This window comes from Crinia signifera, chromosome 8, assembly GCF_055691185.1.
Source record: "Crinia signifera chromosome 8, ASM5569118v1, whole genome shotgun sequence".
In the NCBI taxonomy this organism is placed as follows: domain Eukaryota; kingdom Metazoa; phylum Chordata; class Amphibia; order Anura; family Myobatrachidae; genus Crinia; species Crinia signifera.
This window is the reverse complement of record NC_139224.1, coordinates 68,125,533-68,148,512: the sequence shown is the minus strand read 5'-3', so window position 1 is coordinate 68,148,512 and position 22,980 is coordinate 68,125,533. Positions and strand designations below refer to the sequence as shown.

Genomic DNA, 22,980 nt, shown 5'->3' with positions numbered 1-22,980 from the left:
TCTCTGTGAGGTTGTGATCGTCAGAGGGTGACTGTGTTGACTGGCCAGACTGTGTCGACTATTGTGCATATGGATGTTATTACACAGAAATATTGGGAATGAAATGAAAATGAAAAGGTATAGATTAAAAAATAAAATAATATAAAATAGAAGTAAATATAAATAAATAAAAATAAATAGGTAGTCATGACCTCAATTATAAATGGTGGAACCAGGCATGTGCAATATTAGGGTGCCAGAGGATAGTGTCATTGCAGGTACCTGTGTCATGTATGTGGATGGGTGGGTATGCCATCCATGGTGTACCAGGTAGTCGTTGTGATACACTGAACTATATAGGCATGGAGACCTGGGTATTCCTACGTAGTAGATGACCCTATGTTGGCCTGTAGTTATCTGTACTATTGAGACAGTTACAGATGTCCATTATGACAGTCAATGTTTAAGCCCCCAGGCTGTAGAGTTTTTAGATTGAAAATCCAAAAGAGCTCTCTTTTGTTTAATAGCTCAATGTAGTCACCCCCTCTCCAATTTTTTATGGGTGATTCAATGGCTGTAAACATGAGACCTGCAGGATTGGAACCATGTGCATGTTTAAAGTGCATGGATACGCTATGTTTTTCATATCCTATTTTTATGTTGCGTATGTGTTCATACAGTCTGACTTTCAATGCTCTAATTGTCCTCCCCACATACTCTAATCCGCAGGGGCACTTCAACAGGTCAATTACTCCTTTGGATTCGCAGGAAAGGTGTTGTCTATATTGAAAAGTGCTGTTGGTGGTCACAGATGTCCAGGTGTTGTGACTTTTGGTTGTCTTGGTGGTGAGGTTCTCACATCCTGTGCATCTACCACAGTGGAAGAAGCCTTTTGTGTCCGTAAGTCTGGTTTGTGTAGTTTGTTTAGGTTTTATATGTTTTTTCACTAGTCGTTGTCTCAAGTCTGGTGCTTTCCTAAATATAAGTGTTGGTTTCTCTGATAAGTGATGTTGTAGTTCATGGTCCTGTCTTAATATGTACCAATGTTTTTGCAGTATCTGTCGGAGTTGTTGAGAGGACTGATTGAATTGTGTAATGAATGAGACATCTTGTGGTCCCTGTTTATTGTTGGTGTTAGTTTTAATTAATGTTTTGTCCCTGCCGAGTGTGGCTATCTCATGGTATGCGCTGTTCACCAATTCCTCATCTGATTGTTTGACTAGGAATTGGTCCCTCATGTCACTTGCTTGTTTCTCAAAATCTTGTGTCCTGGAGCAGTTTCAGACGACGAAACTGCCCTTTGGGTATACCATCCAACCAGGGTTTGTAGTGACCACTGGTATACAAAATATAACTACGTCTACGGCCTTTCTATAGGTTTTTGTCTGTATGGTGTTGTCATCTATGAAGATTTATAGGTCCAAGAATTGTACTGATTGTTGGCTGATCTGTGTTGTAAACTGTAGGTTTCTGTCATTCTTATTGAGGTAGTCCATGAATTGTGTGAGTGAATCGTGGGAGCCCTTCCAAATGAAGATACAGTCATCTATGTAACGCCGCCATAGGATCAAATTAGACCTGGGCTGTGGAGTCGGAGGAAATTTCGAGTACCTGGAGTCGGAGTCGGCAAACAATGCACCGACTCCGAAAATTATAATTAATGACTTCTCTACTGTAAGAATAAAAACCAATGCATGCAGTGCCTCATGTAACCGCAAAACGAACACGATAAGTGACCGTGAAAAAGCATGCTTTTCATGTGCTTCACTATATGGCACGCAACGCACAATTCGGAGCACCAATACTTATAAATGTATTCTCCCTTGTAGTTTACAACTTATTTCCAACGATCAATAAGGTTTTCAATACCTCGTTGGTAGAAATCACCTGGTGTAGACTCGAAAAATTCATTCATCCAAGCTCTCCCACCATACGCACAACATCTTTTTACGCGGATGAAGATCTTGTTTCATGCGCGGGGTCGTTTGTTTACCTTGGCTAAGCCATTCCTTACGCTGGTTCATATTGATGGACATGCACCATTTTTCGTCGCCAGTAATGATTCGGTAAAGAAATCGTTCCTTGTGTCCATGAATTGAACGGTGACGAGCAAGCAAACCAGCGGAGATTGTGGCTCATTGATTTTTGTTGTCGTCACAAAGCATGCGGAACTCATGCTCCACACTTCTGAACCTTTCCTATTGAGTGAAGATTCTTCTCTATAGCTAGAAGAGCTTAGAAGGACTTGATGGAACAGCTTCTTGGATTCAACTGTTAGTGTTTATATTTATTTTAAAACCTGCATGCCTACTTGTCTGTATGAGGGTAGACATGTGTACATGTTTCTGGAAGAAACTGTCTATCCTAGGTTTTTAAGTGTGGTGCAAGGAATGTATCAAATACATTCGCATATTAATACAGAGGAGTCGGAGTCAGAAGTACGAGGAGTCGGAGTCGGAACATTTACCTACCGACTCCACAGCCCTGAATTAGACGACCAGCTACGCTCACCCCAAATGTAGTCCTCTTCCCATTTGCCCATGAATAGGTTCGCGTAGCTGGGCGCCACCTTCGATCCCATGGCGGTCCTGGTGGCCTGGAGATAGAATGTGTCATTAAACCATGTGTAATTGTGGTGTAGGATGAAGTCAATGGAGTCTATAATGAATTGTATTTGTTCCTGTTTCAACTATTGTGCTCGTTCTAAGAAATGTCTGGTGCTGTGTAGTCCTTGGTGGTGTTCGATTTCTGTGTAAAGAGATGTGACGTCGCTGGTTGCGATCCAGTAATTATCTTGCCAGTCTATGGTTCCCAGGGTGTTGATAATGTCTGCTGTGTCAAAACCTATTGTTACACCACAGGTCACATCTAAATGACACTCATTCCACCATTCAAGGGGTGCTTATAGGTCAATCACTTATTGTATAAGCATCTAGAAGGTGAGTGCAGTACCTCCCCACCTGCAAATCTAAGCATGATTTGCTAAAAAAAAGCAATAACCTCTGCTTTATATCTAGTGAAAAGTTAATCCTACAGCTAGATAATGACCCCAAACATACTCTAATGCTATGTCAGGACTACCATCAAGGAAAAGAACAGCTACTGTACATTTCAAATCAGAAGGCATGATTCAGAGGTGAACACAACTCATGTGTTGCCGCAATTGCTCATATACGCTCAAGGACAAAGATATGCAAATGCAAGTTTTAATTATTTGTTTCCAATTGTAAAGCGCAACGGAATATGCTGTGCTATATAAGAAACTGTAAATAAATAAAGTATTCCCATTGTGTCCTTCCGTGCGACAAACTACGCAAACCCACTTTCGTTACTGAGCATTGCTCAAGTACACTTGTGGATCTGATAAAGCAAGCTTAGGAAGGACAGAAACATCCGGCGGAGCAGAATATGGACTACTTTATCAGCTCCTGGCTGGCACAGTCTGCTGTGATACTTTCTTTAGAAATGGCTACTGTGGCTGTGGTCCTGCGAAAGAATGCAGCCATATACCAAAACACGCCCATGCCACTTCCAGAACACCTCTTTTTGCAATGATTTTATTACACTTCAAAGTCTATACCCTGAATCACACAGGGATCACGGGTGCCGGAGCGCCAATCGGGATTCTGACGGTCAGTACACAGACATCAGAAACTTGACTGTAAAATGCCCGACTGTCAGGTGTCCTGACCCCCATAGAGGGAGCAAAGAACCTGGGGCTTAGTTGCGCTTGCCCCTCTGTCGAAATACCAGCAGGTGGGATGCCGGGGTCGTACAATGACCAACGCAATCCCTAATGTCTGGCCAGCATACCACACCCGGGATCACAAGTACACATTGCGGGGGAAGGGGGGTTTACAAGGCACAGGGTGTTGCAAGGTGCCCGGGGGGGGGTTGAATGCATGTAGCCAGGGGGCTATATGATCATTGCTTACAGGATCGTTCAGCATATCACTCAATAAATAAATCGTGTTTTTTTTTATAGTTTTAACAAATCTGTCTAGTGCAGTGGTTCCCAAACTTTTTGAATCATGGCACCTTAAAGTATCAGAATATTTTTCATGGCACCCCTAGGCCAAAAGTTGGTTAGTAATGTCAGGAAAAATATTACATTAGTTGTGATTTAAATGTTTTCCTTAGGTCCATTTATGTGGTGAGAAACATGATTCACTTTACCCACATATTCTTAATTGCAAGCCACAAGCACTGATTTTGCCTATTTAATTGGCCATAAAAAACTTGAATTGGTTCTGGACCACCAACCTAAGGCACCCCTGCAAGTGCTCCAAGGCACCCCAGGGAGCCTAGACGCACAGTTCGGGAACCACTGGCCTAGTGCAAGCATTATGCTGATAATGATTGTAGATCCATTAACTCTGCCCAGTAGATCAGTGAGCAAATCTGTTCAACACCAGTGGGCCCAGCAGCACTAATATTTTCTGACGGCTTCTTTATTTTCATATACAGAACTAATGACTGATGTGTCTGTAAGCACGCTCATTACGTCTGTCAGACTAGGGCAGTAACTACTGAATGACTGCAACTACTCACCACTGCTCCAGACACTGCATGGACTAAATTTTCATAAGATAGAACGGAACTTATTACGGACTCCAAACTACCCATTATTGATATCTTCTTGAGCGGTCTGTCCAACGTCATGGTCGCCTAACATGTACACATCTGACAGTTTCGATTGCAAACGTGTTTGCTTATTAATGACCACTACTACCGCGTTCCGAGCCTCGTTCCAGAACTCAGCAGTGTGATCACTTCCTGGTGCACGGTTATAGCGTCTCCCTGCGCAGGAGATGGTGAGATACGTTACTATTGCGGAACGTTTTTGCTGTATAAGGTTACAATTATGTTGTGTGTTTGTAGCTTGTTAACAATATGCTTTACCAGTAAAATGTGTATATATTTTTTTTACTAGTGGCAGAAAATAGATATGCAGCTTATTTTATTTGTTTTTGATACCATCTGTCCATCTTCCAAAAGTCATCGGTAGCAAGTGCCTAGCTGGGTTAAATTTCTGAGTAATTGTACTGTCGTTTAGCACATATATAGTACAATTTTACCCAGGGTTGCCTGCCTGACCCTCTCCAGGGAGAAAATGCTCTGTTCCTGGACTTCCCTGGTAATGTATGATTGCCATCAACTGTGGGGAGCAAGGTAGTTGATAAAGAAAGGTGTTTCACCACAGGTGATGGCAATCGTATATTAACAGGGAAGTCCAGAAAGGAACAGAGCATTTTCTCCCTGATGGAGAGGGTCAGGTAGGCAACCCTTTTACCACACACAGGAGCTGAGGTGGAAACAGGTCCAACTTCCTACAAAAAAATGCCCACAGAATATTTACTCAGATGGAATGTATAATCATATGGATGACTGTTGGATAGGATGTAGGCAGTCAGTATACCGACACCAACATACCTCCCAACATGACCCTCTTCGGGAGGGACACAATGCTCTGTTTCTGGACTTTCCTCTTAATGTATAATTACCATCACCTGTTTTAAACAAGTTAATTGATAAGAAAGGTGCTTCACCACAGGTGAGGGTAATCATAAATGAAGAGGGAAGTCCAGAAACAGAGCAATGTGTCCCTCCTGGAGAGGGTCATGTTGGGAGGTATGACACCAGCATCCTGATGGAGGGAATACCAACAAGGATCCGGTAAGTATTCCTATCTTCCCCCTAACCCTCCCTTTCCACAGCCTTAACCTCCTACCCTGCCCCACAGCTTAACGCCCCTCACCACAGCCTTAAGGTGTGTTTGCATGGTGCGATTTTGCTAGCGATTTGATCCTGATTCGACTGGGATCAAATCGAACCGCAGGCAAAATGCATTCGATTTGGGCTATATAGTACAGATCTGTAATATATAGTCTTGCCTTCACAGTCTGTTTTACTGTTCGACCTACACTAAATAGGAAGGCGCATGTGGATCAAACAAGGGTGAAAACTGTTCGATGTCCATTTGATTTCGATTCGATTGTTTACACATCATGACTCTAACCTTCCACACCTACAAACCTCCCTGCCCGCACACACACACCCTGGCCCTAACAAACCCGCCTTTTCGTAATTTATCATCAGGATTCCAGTGTCAGCATCCTCTTTGATGTTGAAATTCTTGCACGGGTCTTGTGGTCACTCTTCAGGATGTCAGCTTCGGTACTCAGACTGCCAGCATCCCGAATGCTGGCGTGCTAAAATTACAGGAGTTGGTTAGCTCATACTTTTGGCCTGATTCAGACCTGTTTGTTAGGCAGCGTATATTCGCTGCCTAGCGAGCCGGTAAACATCATCTGACACCCGTGCAAACGGCCGCCGCCCACTACGCAGTGGATTGGATGTCAAACACATGGTGATTTGGCCACTTTTCAACCAATTTCTCGGCCCGATCCGTCGAAGTAGTCAGAGGGGAGTCAGAATTTGGTATCCAATCTCTGTTTCACGTCCGATGTGCATGGGACAATGCATTGGATCTAATGGCATGTCATACACATCCGATCTGGGATGATTTCTCGGCCAATCTGTCGCAAACAGGCAAAATCAGCCTAAATTGCTGTAGTGTATGGGTGCCTTAAATCACACTCAACAATCGACCCCCATTATTTATTTATTTATTTATTTATTTATTAACAGTTTCTTATATAGCTCATACATATTCCGCAGCACTTTACAGAGAATATTTTGAACATTCCCTGCCCCAGTAGAGCTTACAATCTATATTCCCTGCCACATGTACAGGCACACACAGACATTCCAGGGTTAATTTTGTTAGAAGCCAATTAACCTACCTGTATATTTTTGGATTGTGAGAGGAAACCGGAGAACCCGGAGTAAACCCACGAAAGCACGGGGAGAATATACAAACTCGGCAAAGTTAGAGCCATGGTGGGAATCGAAGATCTCTGCCAGTTGGTTAAGTCAATTCAACAATGACACTTTCATTATCAGTAAACGTAAATTCATTCCCATTTGGGCAGTGCTATATAAATAACTGGTAATAAGTAAATAATAAATTGGCTTACAATAATTTATTGAAAATGTTCTACTCAAGCCCAGAAACAACCTAACACCAATAAGCACCATACACAGGGTTACATTTTGACTATTTGATTTTTGTTATATTGTCAAAAAGGCAAGACTATATATATATATATATTACAGAACTGTACTATATAGTCTAAAGTAGTGGTCTCCAACCTTTTTTGGGGCGTGAGCTACTCAAGACACAATAAATCACCTGAAGAGATACTAAAATAATGTCCCCCTGCTGTCTGGCTGGTTGTCTGTCTCTGCCACCACTTTCCTTCTGAGCGCAGGAGAGCACAGCACATTGCACATCTCTCCTTTCCCCACACTTCCCTGTGACTGGGCCATCAGCAAATAAAAGCTTGTGGGTCGGCTTCTGATTGGTTGACAGCATAGTCACAGGGATACACAGTGAGGGGAAGGAGAGATGCACGTTGCGCTCTCCTCAGAAGGGAAGCAGTGGCGAGCAATGGAGAAATTGCCGGGCAGCTGCAGTGGTCCAGCCACCCGGATCGTTAACGCGAGCTACCAGTAGCTCGCGAGCGACGGTTTGGCGACCTCTGGTCTAAATGGAATGTGTACACTGTGCCATGCGATTTGATCCCGATCGAATCGGGATTGAATAGAAAATTAATTGCACTGTGTGTACATGGCTTTACACCCTCTGGGGTATGAAAAAAAATTCTTTCATGCAAGAGCTTCAGGCTTTGTAGGAGGCTGTGAAAAGTCTAGGAATAGTTCTGGAAACAGCAGAACATAGCAGTTATATACTGAGCATCACCTCTTTGTCCCCCAGAGTCTCCTAGTTTGGAAAATAGGGGAGTCCATAGATGCCTGATCTGCAGGTAAAAGAAAATTAGGACCTGTGTTTGTTTGACTGTCTTTAGAATCTGTCACCAAGCACTGTCAGTGTCTCTAATCCTCGTTATTGCTTATATTTGTGCACCCCTAGCCCCCATCCGGAAGGTGAATGGATGCCGCACACGGGCATCCATTCACCTCCTCCCTGCTTCTGCTGCTGTCGGCACAGTACAGCAGACAGCAGCGGAGGCTGTGTGCGCCCCCCGTCCAACCTCTATTCTGACCGCAGGACGCTGCAGTCCAGAAGGGCTCCTCCATTGCTGTAAACGGGAGCTGGGTTGGATGACCCAGCATACCCGTTTACACTGCCTGCCACACACGTGTCCTCCCCATGTTCCACCCTGCTTAGGACCAGGGTAGGATTCGTGGGGAAATTTTTTTCCCCTTAGCTACTCCTTTTACACCGAAGTTGACTCGGGTCCTAGATCTGGCTGTGTTTCCTCCAGTCCTGTCAGTAACATAGTTATTAAGGCTGAAAAAATATGTTAGTCCATTGAGTTCAACCTATCTAACTTGTAACTACTGACTTGAGTAAGTCATATCTATAGGATTCCCTTAGTGGCCAAAAATGTATACAGTTTTGATTTAAATTCATTAACAGTAGTTGCTGTAACCACCCCCACCGGCAAAGAGTTCCAGAATTTTACTGCTCTAATGGTGAAGAATCCTCTTCTTAATTCAATGAGACCTTTTACTAGCTTAGTTGCACTTCTCTGTACCTGTTCCAATTAGTTTATGTCATTTTTAAGGTGCGGTGCCCAGAACTGAACACAGTATTCCAAGTGTGGTCACACCAATGCCTTGTAAAGAGGACTTATCACATTGGCATCCTTTGAATCTATATCTCTTTTAATGCATGCCAGTGTCCGGTTTGCTTTTGCTGCTGCACTTAAACAGTGTGCACTATTACCCAATTTTTCATCTATGACAGGGTTGCCGACCCTCCCGGAATTTTCGGGAGTCTCCCGAAAATCGGGTCCCCCCTCCCGGCTCCCGGAAGGGTGGGCAACCCTCCCGGATTAAGGGGGCACCCCCGCTGTCCCCCGGATCGCGGCATTAAAATGCCGCAATCCTCGGATCTCAGAGGAGGGGGCGGAGCTAAAATGACACAATCGCGTCATTTTAGCCCCGCCCCCTCCATGGAGATCCGTAAATTTACTGGTTTTGCATCATGAGGGCGGGGCTTAGTGATGTCACGCTTAAGCCCCGCCCCCTGAACGGCTGCTGGGAAACTCTCCTCTCCGGGCTTCTCCCGGAGAGGAGAATAACAAAGTCGTCAACCCTGATCTATGATGACCCCCAAGTCCTTCTCTACAGCAGAATTCCCTATAATAACTCCATTTCTCTTTCATCTGTCCTGGTGACGCAGCTTCACCTTGGGATGTAGGAGGGGTCCAACGGAGCCAGGCACCTATGCTAAACTTTCTGAGAGACAGGCTCCTCCCTTCTGCATCCCAGAATCCTCAGTTTAGTTTAGGTGCCCACAGGAGTGGGTGCTATGCTAAACAGGGCTGCGACAAGCAGCCCAGAGAAGATAGCTAGGGTTTTTTTTTAATTTTATTAATTTTTACTCTTAGTTAAACAGGAACAGTGGACCTTATTCTAGTTCACTCTTTCTGACAAAATCCTTCTTAGATGGACAAAACCATGTGCACTGCAGGGGGGGGCAGATTTAAAATGTGCAGAGAGAATTAAATTTGGGTGAGTTATTTTGTTTCTGTGCTGGGTAAATACTGACTGCTTTATTTTTACACCGCAATATAGATCTCACTTTGAAGTAAAACACCACCCAAATCTAATTCTCTCTGCACAAGTAACATCTTCCCCCCTGCAGTGCACATGGTTTTGTCCATCTTATAAGGATTTTGTCCGAAAAAGTGAACTAGAATAAGGCCCAGTGTGAGGATTCTTTAAGAATCCTCACACTGACAGCGCAGCAGGAGCTGACAGAAGCGCATACTGTCAGCGTCCTGCGCACAGGAAGACACTGTCTGGTCTCCCTGCGCAGCGCTTCTGGCTTCCGACGTCTGGAGGCTTCCTGGGCCCGGGGGTCCCCTGCACCGGCTCCTCGCAGGGGGGAATCGTAGGGAATGGGGTTCCCGCGATGGCGCTGCCACCTTAGACGGGTTTACAAGCTGGACTCCGACAGGAGGGCGCAGCCTTGTCACAGGAGCTCACTGAGTGGGCACTTCCAAGTGATCCCCAAGCGAGGGGGAGGCACTAGGAAGAGGAGAAGGACACTACATGAGCGGACCACCGGGGGCAGAAGACGCCAAAAATGGCAGGGACCCCGCTGTGTCAGGGACAATGGTCTCTTCCTGCACTTGTGTTTTTTGGCGCCTTTGGAAGCAGGGAGCTGCGGAGCTGAAGGTTGTTTCTTACAGAGTGCACTACTTCTCCTGGGCCACACGATTCCCCACTGACCAGAGGGTCCTCAAGCAGACAGGATAAGTACACAGCATACTTCTCTCAGTATTGTACGCCTGACATTTTGCACTGTGTTTAGTTATAAACATGACAGACAGGCTTTCTGCTGGGTCGGGGGAGGGGCGCTGGCTTTATCTTGCTGCAAAATTTGTGAGCTTGATTTAACACCAGAGCAGATGACCAGAGGGGATATATGCCCTGTTAGTGCAGGTATTAAACAGGCAGAGGGATGAGTTGGTGTGATCTCCCAGACTCTCATCTTCCTCACAGCATTCCCTTGGTTCCATCCCCTTAACGCAGGGGGAACCAGCTTTGGTGCACGTCATTCAGGACACTGCACAGAGCATTCAGAAGTTTAATGCACTTATTGAGCAGTTCTCTGGCCATGAGACTACTTCCAAACAGTCTGCAGATTTTCTCCCTAGCCAAAATGTTGATACTGAGGAGGAGGGAGAATGTGAAAAAGAACAGTGTGGCGTTCAGTCAGAGGACATTAATAATTCAGCGCCTGGTATTGAGGATTTAATATTGGCAGTAAAACAGGCATTACATTTATCTTGTGAGGATCAGTTGTCTGCTCAAGGGGTTTTCAAAAGGCAACGTAGAGAAGCAGTCACTTTTACCTCTGATGAGGGAATGCAGGATTTATTAAACGGAGCTTGGAAGACTCCTGACAAAAAACTTCTGATGCCTAAAAGGTTTTTGGGTTTATACCCCATGCCTGCCAGAGGACCACGTTAAGTTGTGGGAAAAAGTTCCCTTAGTGGATGCGTCAGTAGCTAGACTTTCCAAAGCCATGCTTTTGCCTGTTCAGGGTGGAGCGGCTTTTAAGGATCCAGTTGATAAAAAACTGGAGGGCTGTTTAAAATCCACTTTTGAAGGTGTAGGTTATGCTCTCGGGCCGGTCATTGCTTCCGCATGTGTTTCCAAAGCTATGATTGCGTGGGCAAGTGCACTTTGTGGCTGTTTACAAAATGACATAGAGGCTATGGCTTTGGCTGAAAAGCTAAAAGCAGCAGCGGAATATACGTGTGAGGCTGGTGAGGAAGCAGTTAAAATGCTTTCGAATATTTCTGCTGTGTCTGTGTATGCCAGGTGAGTTCTATGGCTTAAAGCAAAGGAGGCTGACAGTGAATCCAAGAAATCCTTGGAGGCTCTGGCCTTTAAGGGAGAGTTATTATTTGGCTCAGAATTGGAAGCCATTATTAAACAGGCCACAAGTGGCAAAAGCACTTTTCTCCCTACATCAGGGACAAAACATACCACTTCCAGGTTTGGGGCTTTATTCGGCATTCCTTTCGGCCATCATCTAGAGGAGGTTCATTCTCCAGAGGTAGTTCTTCCAGAGGTCATTTTAATGCAGTAAGAGGAAAATCTACAAAGTGCCATTTTGGAGCCTTTTCAAAGAAACAGGCTTCAAAGGGGGAAGAGAAGTCAACACAATGACGGGGCAGAGACTCTCCATTCTGTAATCAGAGTGGGGGGTCGCCTCTTGCAGTACCGGGACGTTTGGGCCCTGTTGGACCAGGATCCTTGGGTCTTAATCATAGTGTCCCAGGGCTACAGGATCAATTAGAAGGGTCCCCCTCCAAGGAGATTTTTAACCATTGCCCAGGGAAGCTCGTCTCAGAACTGCCCTTTTGGGGGTGGCGGACTCTCTCTTGGAAAAGGGCGTGGTGGTTCCGGTACCTCAGGAGGAGAGAAAGTTGGGGTTCTACTCCATACTTTTCTTAGTACTCAAACCAGACAAATCATTCCAGCCAATTTTGAATCTGAAGTCTTTAAATCAACACCTGTGGGTGGACCATTTCAAGATGGAATCCCTAAGATCTATTTTGTTAAGCCTGGAGCAAGGGGAGTTTTTAGCGTCCATGGACATTCAGGACGCATATTTGCACGTCCCAATTTGCAAAGAACATCAATCACTGCTGCATTTTGTAATAAAAAATCTTCATCTACAATTTCAGGCTCTGCCTTTTGGGCTGGCTACAGCCCCAAGGGTATTCACAAAAATGATGGCAGTGATAGCCGTGACCCTGAGATTACAGGGCATAGTGGTCATTCCATGCTTGGACGATCTGCTGTTCAAGGCAGAGTCGGCAGAAAAACTGCAACACAACTTGACGGTGGCCATCCAGTTCTTTCAGATCCATGGGTGGATCCTAAATCTGCAGAAGTCACTTTTGCGTCCTAAGACTCTTCAGTTTCTGGGGGTCAGAATGGATACTCATTTGCACCGGGTGTTCCTTCCAGAAAAAAAAGCGATGGACATTTGTCGGTTGGTAGAGAGTATACTAAGACCTCCAGCAGCATCTGTATGGCAGTGCCTAAAACTTCTGGGCAAGATGGTTGCAACTTTCGAAACCCTGCAATTTGCCCGGTTCCATTCTCGGACATTCCAGTGGAATGTTCTGGCTTGTTGGTCAGGGGATCCCAAGACCATGAAGTTGGAGAAGGTAATCTTATCTCCAGAAACAAAGACATCAATACTTTGGTGGACGGACATGGACTCGCTTCAGTGGGGTCGCTCTCTCCAACCCCGGGAGTGGCTAGTGGTGACCACAGACGCCAGTCTTCAGGGTTGGGGGGCGGTTGTTCTGGACTTGAGGCTTTAGGTCTTGTGGTCCAAAGCAGAATCTCGGTTACCAATCAATGTATTTAGATTGCAGGCGGTGTGGCAAACACTGTCACAGGCAGAGGACAGACTGAAGGGATTCCCTCTCTGCATACAGTCGGACAATGACACTGCTGTAGCTTATTTAAATCATCAAGGGGGGACGTGCAGCAAGATGGCAATGGCAGAAGTTTCCAAGATTCTTCAATGGGCAGAGAAGAATATTTCGGCAGTGTTCATCCCTGGAATCCAGAATGTGGAGGTGGATTTCCTGAGCAGAGAAAAACTTCTGTAAGGGGAATTGGCTTTACATCCCCAAGTTTTTCAACAGATTGTAGCTTGTTGGGGTCTGCCAGAAGTAGACCTGATGGCATCCAGACACACCTGCCAGGTACCCAGATTTTGCGTGAGGACCAGGGATCCTCTGGCATGGGCGGTGGATGCCATGACAGTGCACTGGAACTACAAGCTGGCTTACATCTTCCCACCTTTCCAGATGATTGCCAGAGTACTAAAGAGAGTGAAAACACAGGAAATACCGGTAATATTGATAGCATCGGATTGGCCAAAGAAGTCCTGGATCTCCAGCATTCAGAAGTTGTCGAAACAGTCGTGGTGTCTTCCTCTGAGACCAGATTTACTGCAGCAATGTCCATTTTATCATCAGGACCTAGTTCGTCTCAGTTTGACGGCCTGGCTTTTGAGACCTCCATTTTAAAGAAGGGGCTCTCGGAGGCAGTTATTTCTACTATAATGCTAGGAAACTTGCAGTTTCTTTAAAAAATTACTAAAGGGTGTGGAAGATTTATATTCGGTGGTTTGAACGCCAGAAGGTCCACACTTACAGGTTTAAAATTTCCAGAATTCTTACAGGATGGTTTTTCGTCCGGACTGAGTCTTTAAAAGTCCAGATTTCATTCTTCTCCATTTATTTTCCGAAAAGAGTAGTGTTGCTACCCGAGGTACAGACTTTCCTTCAAGGAGTGATTCGGCTGAAGCGTCCCTATAAGCATCCTGTAGCACCATGGGATTTGTCTTTGGTGTTGGCGGTTTTACAAAAACCTCCTTTTGAGCCTTTAAGATCAGCTGATTTAAAATTTCTTACTTGGAAGTTGATCTTTTTGTTGGCCATCGCATCGGCGAGTCGGGTTTCTGAATTGGAAGCATTATCTGGTAAGCCTCCATTTTTTTTGTTTTTCATGATAAGGCTGTGCTTAGAACACTCCCCAAGTTTTTACCTAAGGTGGTTTCTTCATTTAATTTAAACCAGGAGATTGTGATTCCAGTGTTTAATCCTTTGGAAGAGACAAGATTTGGATGTGGTACGCACCTTGCGCCTATATATGGACAGAGCTAAAGATCTCCTTAAGACCGATTTCATTGCTTGTGCTATACGATGCTCACAAGATAGGTTGGCCTGCTTCAAAACAGACTATTGCGAGATGGTTGAGGTCAGTTATTGCTTTTGCCTATACTAAGGTGGGCAGACCAGTGCCTTCAAGGATCAATGCTCATACCACCAGGTCTGTTGCTGCTTCTTGGGCAGTGCAGCATGGAGCTACAGCGGAGCAAGTGTGCAGGGCAGCCACTTGGTCATCTGTTCACACATTTACCAAATTTTATAGGTTCCATGAGTTCGCATCGGAGGACTTATCATGCGGGCGATCAGTGATAACAACTGCAAACCTGAGCGTACCCTCTCAAAGGACCGGCTTTTGAATGTCCCAAGGTGAAGCTGCGTCACCAGGACAGATGAAAGAGAAAAAGGGATTTTGTAAGAACTTACCAGAGATCCCTCCCTTACACTCAGTAAGTAAGTATTGCCATTGCTCATGATTGTCAAAGATTAGCATAGGTGCCTGGCTCCGTTGGACCCCTCCTACATCCCAAGGTGAAGCTGCGTCACCAGGACAGAATCAGATAAAGGGATTCGAACGGTAAGTTCTTACAAAAATCCCTTTTTAGCCTATAAGTAGCTTGTTCATGTTTGTTCCAATGAATTATTTTACATTTATCAACGTTAAACTGCAAAAAAGTTCCATATGGTGTGATTTAGTGCGATTATTAGACTTAAAAATGTGCTTATTTTTAGACATGCGATTTTGTGTAAAAAAAACGGCGTGGGGTCCCCCCTCCTGAGCATAACCAGCCCCGGGCTCATTGAGCCTGTCCTGGTTTCATAAAATGGACAAACAAGTTGAGGTTCCCCTTATTTTACAAAACCAGCACCAGGCTCAAGGGCCGGTCCTGGTTCCCAATATATGGGAGACAGGATAACTAGGGGTCCCCCGTATTTCGAGAACCAGCACCGGCCCAACCAGCCAGCAGGGTAATGCCACAGCCGGGGGGAGACTTTTTATACAAGTCCCCCTGGCCAAAGCATTCATCCCTCTGACTTGGTCAACATGGGCAGGGGTCCTGGGGAAGTGGGGACCCTACCAAAGACGGGGGTCCCCCCCCTCCAGAACTTACCTGCCATGTTGAAGCCCGGTGGCCATCCTCGATGCCCCTGGCTGTTGGGTATTGAGCTGATAATTGGTGTAAAACATAGAAAGAATCCTATTGTAGTATCCATTTGGGGTACCTGTGGAAAGAAAACTTATTTACCAGCCGTCTTCAGGGCTTCTGGGGGGGGGGGGGGTAAACAGAAGACCGGAGCTTGGTTACAGCACTGCAGGGGTCCCGGAGAAGCCCTGAAGACGTCTGGTGAGTATGTGTTCTATTTACAGGTACCCCAAATGGATACTACTGGACAAGGGGACCGATGCTCAGTTAGTGTTCATTCTAGCACCCGCTATATTTGAAAACCCATGCAGTTCCTCTTCCCTGCCTGGGGTGTCGCTGTCTACTGTCGGCAAAGTTTGAGGATAATTGAAAAGTTGAAGGGGTTGGGTATGAAATGAAGGCAGTTGGGATCCTAATAATCAGGAGAGATCCCGACAGCCTAAATCTGAACACATCCCAGTAAGTATTTTCGGTATACAGTCGTTAGATCGACAGCACTAAGGTCGACATGCAGTGGGTTGACCACTGAAGGTCGTCATTGGCCAAGGTCGACACCTCAGAAGGTCAACATGGTCTTAGGTAGACACAAAGAATTAGGTCGACAAAGTTTTCCAATTTTTTTTCAGCCGACTTGCCGATAGGTGGTATTTCATGCCCTACCATCCTCTAGGGCAGGGAGGGAAAATCAAATAGTGTGCCTGAAGCATGACGAGCCATGCGAGGGGACGCGGTGCACCGATATAGTGTCCATGATGACTGTATCGACATTCGGGATAAAAAAAAGGAAAAACACCATGTCGACCTTGCCCACCTTGACATGCTTGTGTCAACCTAATGAATATGTCGACCTAAGCCCATGTCGACTTTGCCCAATGTCGCCCTTCAGTGGTCGATACAATGCATGTGGACCTTAGTTCTGTCGACCCTATGACCCATACCCATATTTTCTCCCTACCCCAAAGCTACTGTACTCCTCCTACAGCCTAACCCTAACCTCCCCCTCCAAAAGACTAATCCTAACCTCCCATCACTGCAGCCTAGCCCTAGCCCTTGACATGCAGCCTAGCCTTACATTCAACCACTGTACTTATCACCATGATGTGACTAGATTCAGGCTATTGAGATCATGTTGGTCTTCTGACCAACATGTTGGGTTCTCCACTGCCAGTATTATGACCATATCCCTTGCATCTCCTGTACCACATTGCAGTATGTTCACTGCAATCCTCAACATACCTGAAACATGCACTGTGGTGTATGCAGCTAACTTAATTGTGGCTAAAATTCTATCCTATAGGGTGGAAAAACAAGATAAATAAAAAAGGAATAGGATATTTTGTGTTGTGCTAACGTTCTGCTTTAACAGATGGCCTCCTTTGGACTCTCCAACTAATCGGGCAAGGTTTGGGAGGTGTGTTGCTGAGTTTACGTTTTTTATGGAGTAAACCACAATGCAGGCGCACATCACTAGCCTACTAGTGCAGGGATGGGGAACCTTCGGCCCTCTAGATGTTGAACTGTTTTGCTTTTGGGGGGGCGAAGGTTCCTCATCCCTGCTCTACTGTAAGAGCAAGGCTAAATCTATCTTATGTTTCATAGTTATGTACTTTATGGAAATTTGCGTTTCTGTCCTTTTAGTCTTTGTGTTCATAAAGCTGTTCACAGATTTTGAAGGAACCCAGCAGGGAACTTTGAGGCCTGACGGCCTTTTTCATCAGGGCATGCAAAATGACGTGCAGAACGTGCTGTGCATAGGTTTTGTTCTATGCACAGCACTTTCTGCACCTCATTCAGCACTCAAGACAAAAAAACATGGAGACAAGCCTTTTTTCAGTCAACATTTCCATGGGACATACCCATTTTCATCAGGACTTAAATAGCCAAACCCACCCATATACTGTATGTGCTCGCTTCCTTCACCACCCATCTGCATGTGCTGCGCAGCCATCCTTCCGCTCTGGCACTGTATGATGACGCCACCAATTTAAAAATTAAAAAGACTATCAAAATAATAATAATAACAATGATATTAACAGAATGTGTGATATCCATCACAAAAACTGAAAACATTAAAATCAAGAATACTAATACATGTACAACTAACTCACAAATAGCAATTTAACCCTAAGGATTCATTGAGTCCATGCGGACTCAATGTACCTGTTAGAGGCCGCAATAGCGGAGCTTGGCTGGCGCAGCCGGGTCCCGGGCGTTGCTAAGAAGCCGGGACGATGCGTCACTGCCGGTCCTGAACTTCCGGTCCGGGACGGCGTCACGGCAACAGTTGCTAGATGATCAGCGTGTGTCTCCCTGCCAGGAGCATCTCTTCCCCAGCGGTTGCCTAGGTGACGGGGAAGCCAGGAAGCAGCAGGGAGATTAGCAGACATTCCTTATTAGCTCTGTGAGGTCAGCTTACCAGTTAGGGCCTGTGCTTAGGCTGTGGTGTTAGGCCACACAATTCAGTGTATGCATATACCTTAGTTATCACTGTTTGTCCATGTCTTGATATTCTGTATCTGCATTTGTTCTTGTTATTAGTCATTGCACCTTTCCTGTCAGAGTTTATGTATCTCAGTCCTTGCTTCTTGTACCCCTTTTTGTCTCTTAGTCCTGTTGTTTAGTTTTTGTAGGCAGTGTAGTTCCACGCTTGCTGCTCCCTACCGGTAGCTGCCCAGGGCCCTTGGGGTTAAGTCTACACTGCCACTTGCCGATGTAAGAGCAGGCAGCATACAAGTACCGGTAGACGTATACAGTCTTATGGGACAAGGGCCGTTATTGGCAAGAAGGCTCGCTTGTGTGCTCTGTGGACTTAAGCAGCCCATACACGCTGCGATGCCGGGCTGTGCGTTCTGTGCTTTGAGGTGCGCGCTCCCGCGGCACCTCATCGCCCAGTACAAAAAGTATGTGCTTGCACATACTTTTTGTACTTAGTTCTCATCACATCGCATTGCATTGCATGCACAGGCAATGCAATGCAATGTGATGTGATCCGTGCTATTTAAGCCCACAACGCACGCCCGCATCGGGGCGTGTATGGGCAGCTTTAGGCCTGGGTGTCCTGGGTGGCTACCCAGAAGACGTCCAGAGGCCCCTCGGCTGAAAACCTGCTGTCCGAAATCCACAGTGGTCCTTACCTTTCATCTGTTCCTACACACTCCAGGCGTTCTCCCAGGAAAACCCTGCTAGGGTTCATCAACGCTCCCTGGTGAGTGTAACAGTATCAAGGGTAAATACTATAGCGAAAAAATAACCATTGCCTGTTTGTGAAGTCTCCATTGAAATACACTATACTGTAACACAAGAACTACTGTACTATGTACAGTACTGTTTGTTAAATAGACATTTTTCTCAGAAAATGCTATTGCATAGGTTATCATGTACTGTATATGGGCCCTTCTGTATGTGCATCTCATTTCACTAATTAAAACCCGTAGGGGCTATGGGGGTAGAGCGAGCATACAGTCACAATACTCTCCATAGCAAGCCAAACTCGTGAATCCTGTCCTAGAAACTTGAGCCTGGTACCAAATGAAAGAGGAGACTTGGCTTTTGGGACAGACTGACTACTAGTTTATACTGTATGACACCGACAAGGGAAGCGGCAAGCAAATGGAGTCCCTTCCAATTGTCCACCCAGCTTGTAGGGGTTTCTGGCTTCCTCTGCAGCCATGGCGCCAGTTAGACTGTGGGGAGGGGATGGTGAGCGATCCTGCACTCAGGTGGATCAGCTCCTGCCATGTGCTTAGCTCCCTGTTGTACAGCAGGTGTGGACAGCAGGGCGGGTAGGGAACTGGAGCTGCGGGTTCATCATTGCAGCCTGTGTGTTTTAACTACTGTAATGAGAAGCATCTTCAGCATTCCCGTAGACCAGTGGTGTCAAACTGATGCCCCTGTAGCTGTTGGTGAACTACATGTCCCAGCATGCTTTGCCACAGTTTTAGCAATCCATTATATAAAATCTGTGGCAGGGCATGTAGTTCCACAACAGCTGGAGGGCCATGAGTTTTACACCACTGCCCATGACCTATAAAAGCTATGCTGATGCTTGCCCCATTAATGTGGGCTTCAACAAGCCCTGGTTCATGCTCGGTAGCCATTTTGTACCGCTCGGTACTAGAGCCTGGCCTGCTCGTACTGTGTGTCATTCATACATTAGTGTAATTCTGTGTTTTTAACTAGTGTAGCGAAAGTACAGCAGTGCCCTTACGCAAGTGTAAAGTATGCTGTTGCTATCTCCATACATGTGGGCTCCTATGAAGCCCTGGCTGAAACCCGGTAGCCATTTTTGTTAACCTGCTCGGTGCTTGAGTCTGCCTGCTAATGTATGTCATTCATTTAGTAGCGGAATTCTGTGTTTAACCAGTGTAACATAATAAGATGCATGTACAGCAGTGCCCTTACATAAGTGTAAACTATGCCATTACTAGCTCCATAGATGTGGGCTCCCAATGAAACCCAGTAGCCATTTTGTTAACGAGTCTGTTCTGCTACAGTACGTACTTCGACCATACTGTATACTCCCTCACATATCCCCACAGCCCATTATAAATAGTGTAATGAGACGCACGTCTTTGCAATAGTATTTTCTGAGAAAATAGGTCTATTTAACATACTGTACAGTATAGTGCGGTAAAGTAGTTATTGCACTATAGTGCATTTCAGAGGAGACTTCACACATGCACAATGTGGATTCCAGGGGCTGGCTGGCAACTTTTAGCCTAGGGGGCAAGTCCAGAGCACTGGCCCATAATCTGGCAATTTTACGGCAGAAGGAACGGCGTAAAAGGACGTCCTCAGTGCAGGAGGCCGGCGGCCATTTTCCTGTAGCCGCAGCCATGTTCTGGAAGCTGCGGCCAGCGCAGGAGGGCTGGAGGAGCTGATCCAGCACGGCCCGCAGCCAGTGGGTGGGTAAGCGGCCCGGGGGGCATATGGCACTCTGCCCCACCGGCCCAGCCCGCCCCTGGTGGATTCTATTGCTATAGTATGTGTTGGTGATTTTAAAAAAGTGACATCTGCTGGATGATCACTGGTACTGCACTCCCCAGTAACTCCATACGCCATACACCATGCTGTGAGACTTACTGCGCCAACATGCACCCAGGCATGCTGTGACACGTTATCGGGACAAATGCCATAGGCAGCATAGATCAGGTTGGCTCCATCTGTACCGTTAAATCCTTTTCTCCGATGATTCCACAGGTGACACTAGATGCCCGCCCAACGCTGTCCCTTTTTTTTTTTTTTTTGGAACCTTCTTTTTGTTTGAAGTTTTCCTGCCATGTGTGTTGGAACTCCCTTGTCGTTTGTGTGGGTTTTTTTCTCAATGTTATTTCTCATTGTTTTTTGGTACTTTTCTAATGTTCTCTATTTGTTTTGTTTTGCAGCTTGACTCTATTTTTCTAGATTACAACAATAAATTCATGTCTTGGAATTGCTAAGTCTAGGAAAGTTACTTAGCGTCATATAAACACTCTTGTTACTCATATATTGTTTTGCCAACTTCTAGTACACTACTCCTGTGGCTGCCTTACTGCATAAACTTATCTAGTAAACATCCCATTTCTGGTGAATACCTAAAACAATATAGTATTCATTAATTTACTACCTTCCACTATGTCTCTGTGGTTTGGCAAACATCTTATTAAACCAACTGTCTCCTTCTTAAAGACTGAGCTTTCCTTTGCCATTGTGAATAGAAAACCAGTGGTACCTGGTCATGTGCTAGTTTGTCCACTGCGGCCTGCAAAACGTTTCAGGGACTTATTGCCTGAAGAAATAAATGACCTCTTTAACACAGTCCAGAGAGTTTCCAATGTAGTGGAGACCCATTTTGGTGGCACTTCCTTAACCATCTCAATCCAAGATGGTCCAGAGGCTGGACAGACTGTTCATCACGTTCATGTGCACATTCTCCCAAGAAAAGCAGGAGACTTTAAAAAAAATGACAAGGTGTATGATGTTCTGCAAGACCATGACAAAGAAGAGCAGGAAGTCACAGAAAACTGGAGATCTGAAGAACAGATGGAAATGGAGGCTGCAGAACTCAGAAAATATTTCTAAGTCAGGAAATTTCTGACCGTACTACTGTACATATCACTTTTCTTTGATGCTGCTGTTTTCAGTTTGTTAAAAAGGAAGTCAAAATAAAGAAATATTTATGACTATTGGACCTTTTTTCTTTAGATCAGGCATGTCCAACTATGGCCCTCCAGCTGTTTTGAAACTACAAGTCCTATCATGCCTTGCTACAGTTTTACTATTAGGGAATGCTTAAACTATGGCAAGGCATGCTGGGATGTGGGGTTTCATAACAGCTGGAGGGCCACAGTTTGGATATGCCTGCTTTAGATCAAATCCAATACCAGCTCACGAGGTAAACTCAAGAGAAAAGGTGAACAGCACTAGTGCTAAACAAATAGTTTATGAAATATGTTTTTTCTATCCTGTGGAGCATACACATTACTCCTTTAAAATTTCTCTGGCTGAGTAATGTGTATGCTCCTAGAGGGCACCACATGATATATTAATATAGCTTGAATACATGTTTTATAAATTGTGAAGATTTTATTCAGAATTAACCCACGGGAGGTTGTAGAGATAAAGAGATTTTTTTTTATTTTTTTCATTGTAATATTAATATTAATTGATCACTTGTATTATATATTATTAAGCACCACTTGGTCTGTGTTGGTTTAATTTATTTTTGGAGGCTGGCAAACTCCTCCTTAGTAGCTGCTGATAGACATAACCGTTACTGGAACACCACTTGCTTCAGCGCCTTAGACCTTTTGCATCTTTTTCAGAGATGCTGGAGATATCTGGATATTACTGTATCATGCAGGCTAAAGGTGCATACACAGTATATGATAAAAGAGATTTACATGCACGATAATGATATTGTTAATTATATAATCTGTCATTAACAATGTGAAGTACAGTTTCGGAAGCAAAACATCCAGTATGATATGCCTCCTTTCAGGCTCACCTAGGCAGCAGGGGACCCGATGGGTATTCCATCACCATAGGGGTTGGTACCGGCATCAATCCCAAATTGAGGCACCAGTTTATAGAGGACAATTATGCCGCAACCTGCAGGAACAGGGGATTGCACCCCCAGCTCCATGGACTTTACTGCCCAATGAATGTAAAAACTTTGCACGGGGACCGATGTTTGGCGTATGCGTAGCCACATTTCTGCGCATGGGTGCATGCAGCCACCGCAAACAGACTGTTCGCTGGGTGCACGTACCCAAGGTTGCGACTGGGGGGTATGGGGCAGCGGATAGTTGCGCCCATGGGAACACCCAGCGTTTCATGGAAGTTCCCATAGTAATCGGCCCATGATGTCTGTACCAGACAGCTGACCTTACCAGATGTCAGCTGCCCACCCACTTCCTCCCGAGGTTGCACGCAAATCGAACTGACCTGAGAGTCACTTAGATATGCAAGCACGTTCCACAGCATTCGATGCATGGCAACCATCAAATGATGTGGGTGTTCACCCACAGGCTGCTAATAAGTGTTTATGTTAAACATCCATTTGCAGGCCC

General features: G+C 45.3%; 2 protein-coding genes across 2 annotated transcripts in view; one reads left to right on the top strand and one right to left on the bottom strand.

Annotated features, from left to right (window-relative positions):
- Nucleotides 1-4,745, bottom strand: part of SLC25A17 (solute carrier family 25 member 17) — a 92,812-nt gene extending 88,067 nt beyond the window's left edge. The window contains exon 1 of the mRNA XM_083156642.1: nucleotides 4,531-4,745. Within this exon, the coding sequence (XP_083012768.1) occupies nucleotides 4,531-4,641 (111 nt within the window). The 5' untranslated portion in view covers nucleotides 4,642-4,745. The remainder of the gene's footprint in view (nucleotides 1-4,530) is intronic.
- Nucleotides 4,454-21,597, top strand: FHIT (fragile histidine triad diadenosine triphosphatase). The gene is made up of 2 exons (XM_083156643.1): nucleotides 4,454-4,793; nucleotides 20,815-21,597. Exon 2 carries the CDS (start codon nucleotides 21,044-21,046, stop codon nucleotides 21,488-21,490), a length of 447 nt encoding a protein of 148 aa, XP_083012769.1. The 5' UTR covers nucleotides 4,454-4,793; nucleotides 20,815-21,043; the 3' UTR covers nucleotides 21,491-21,597.
- The last annotated feature ends 1,383 nt before the right edge of the window (nucleotides 21,598-22,980 follow it).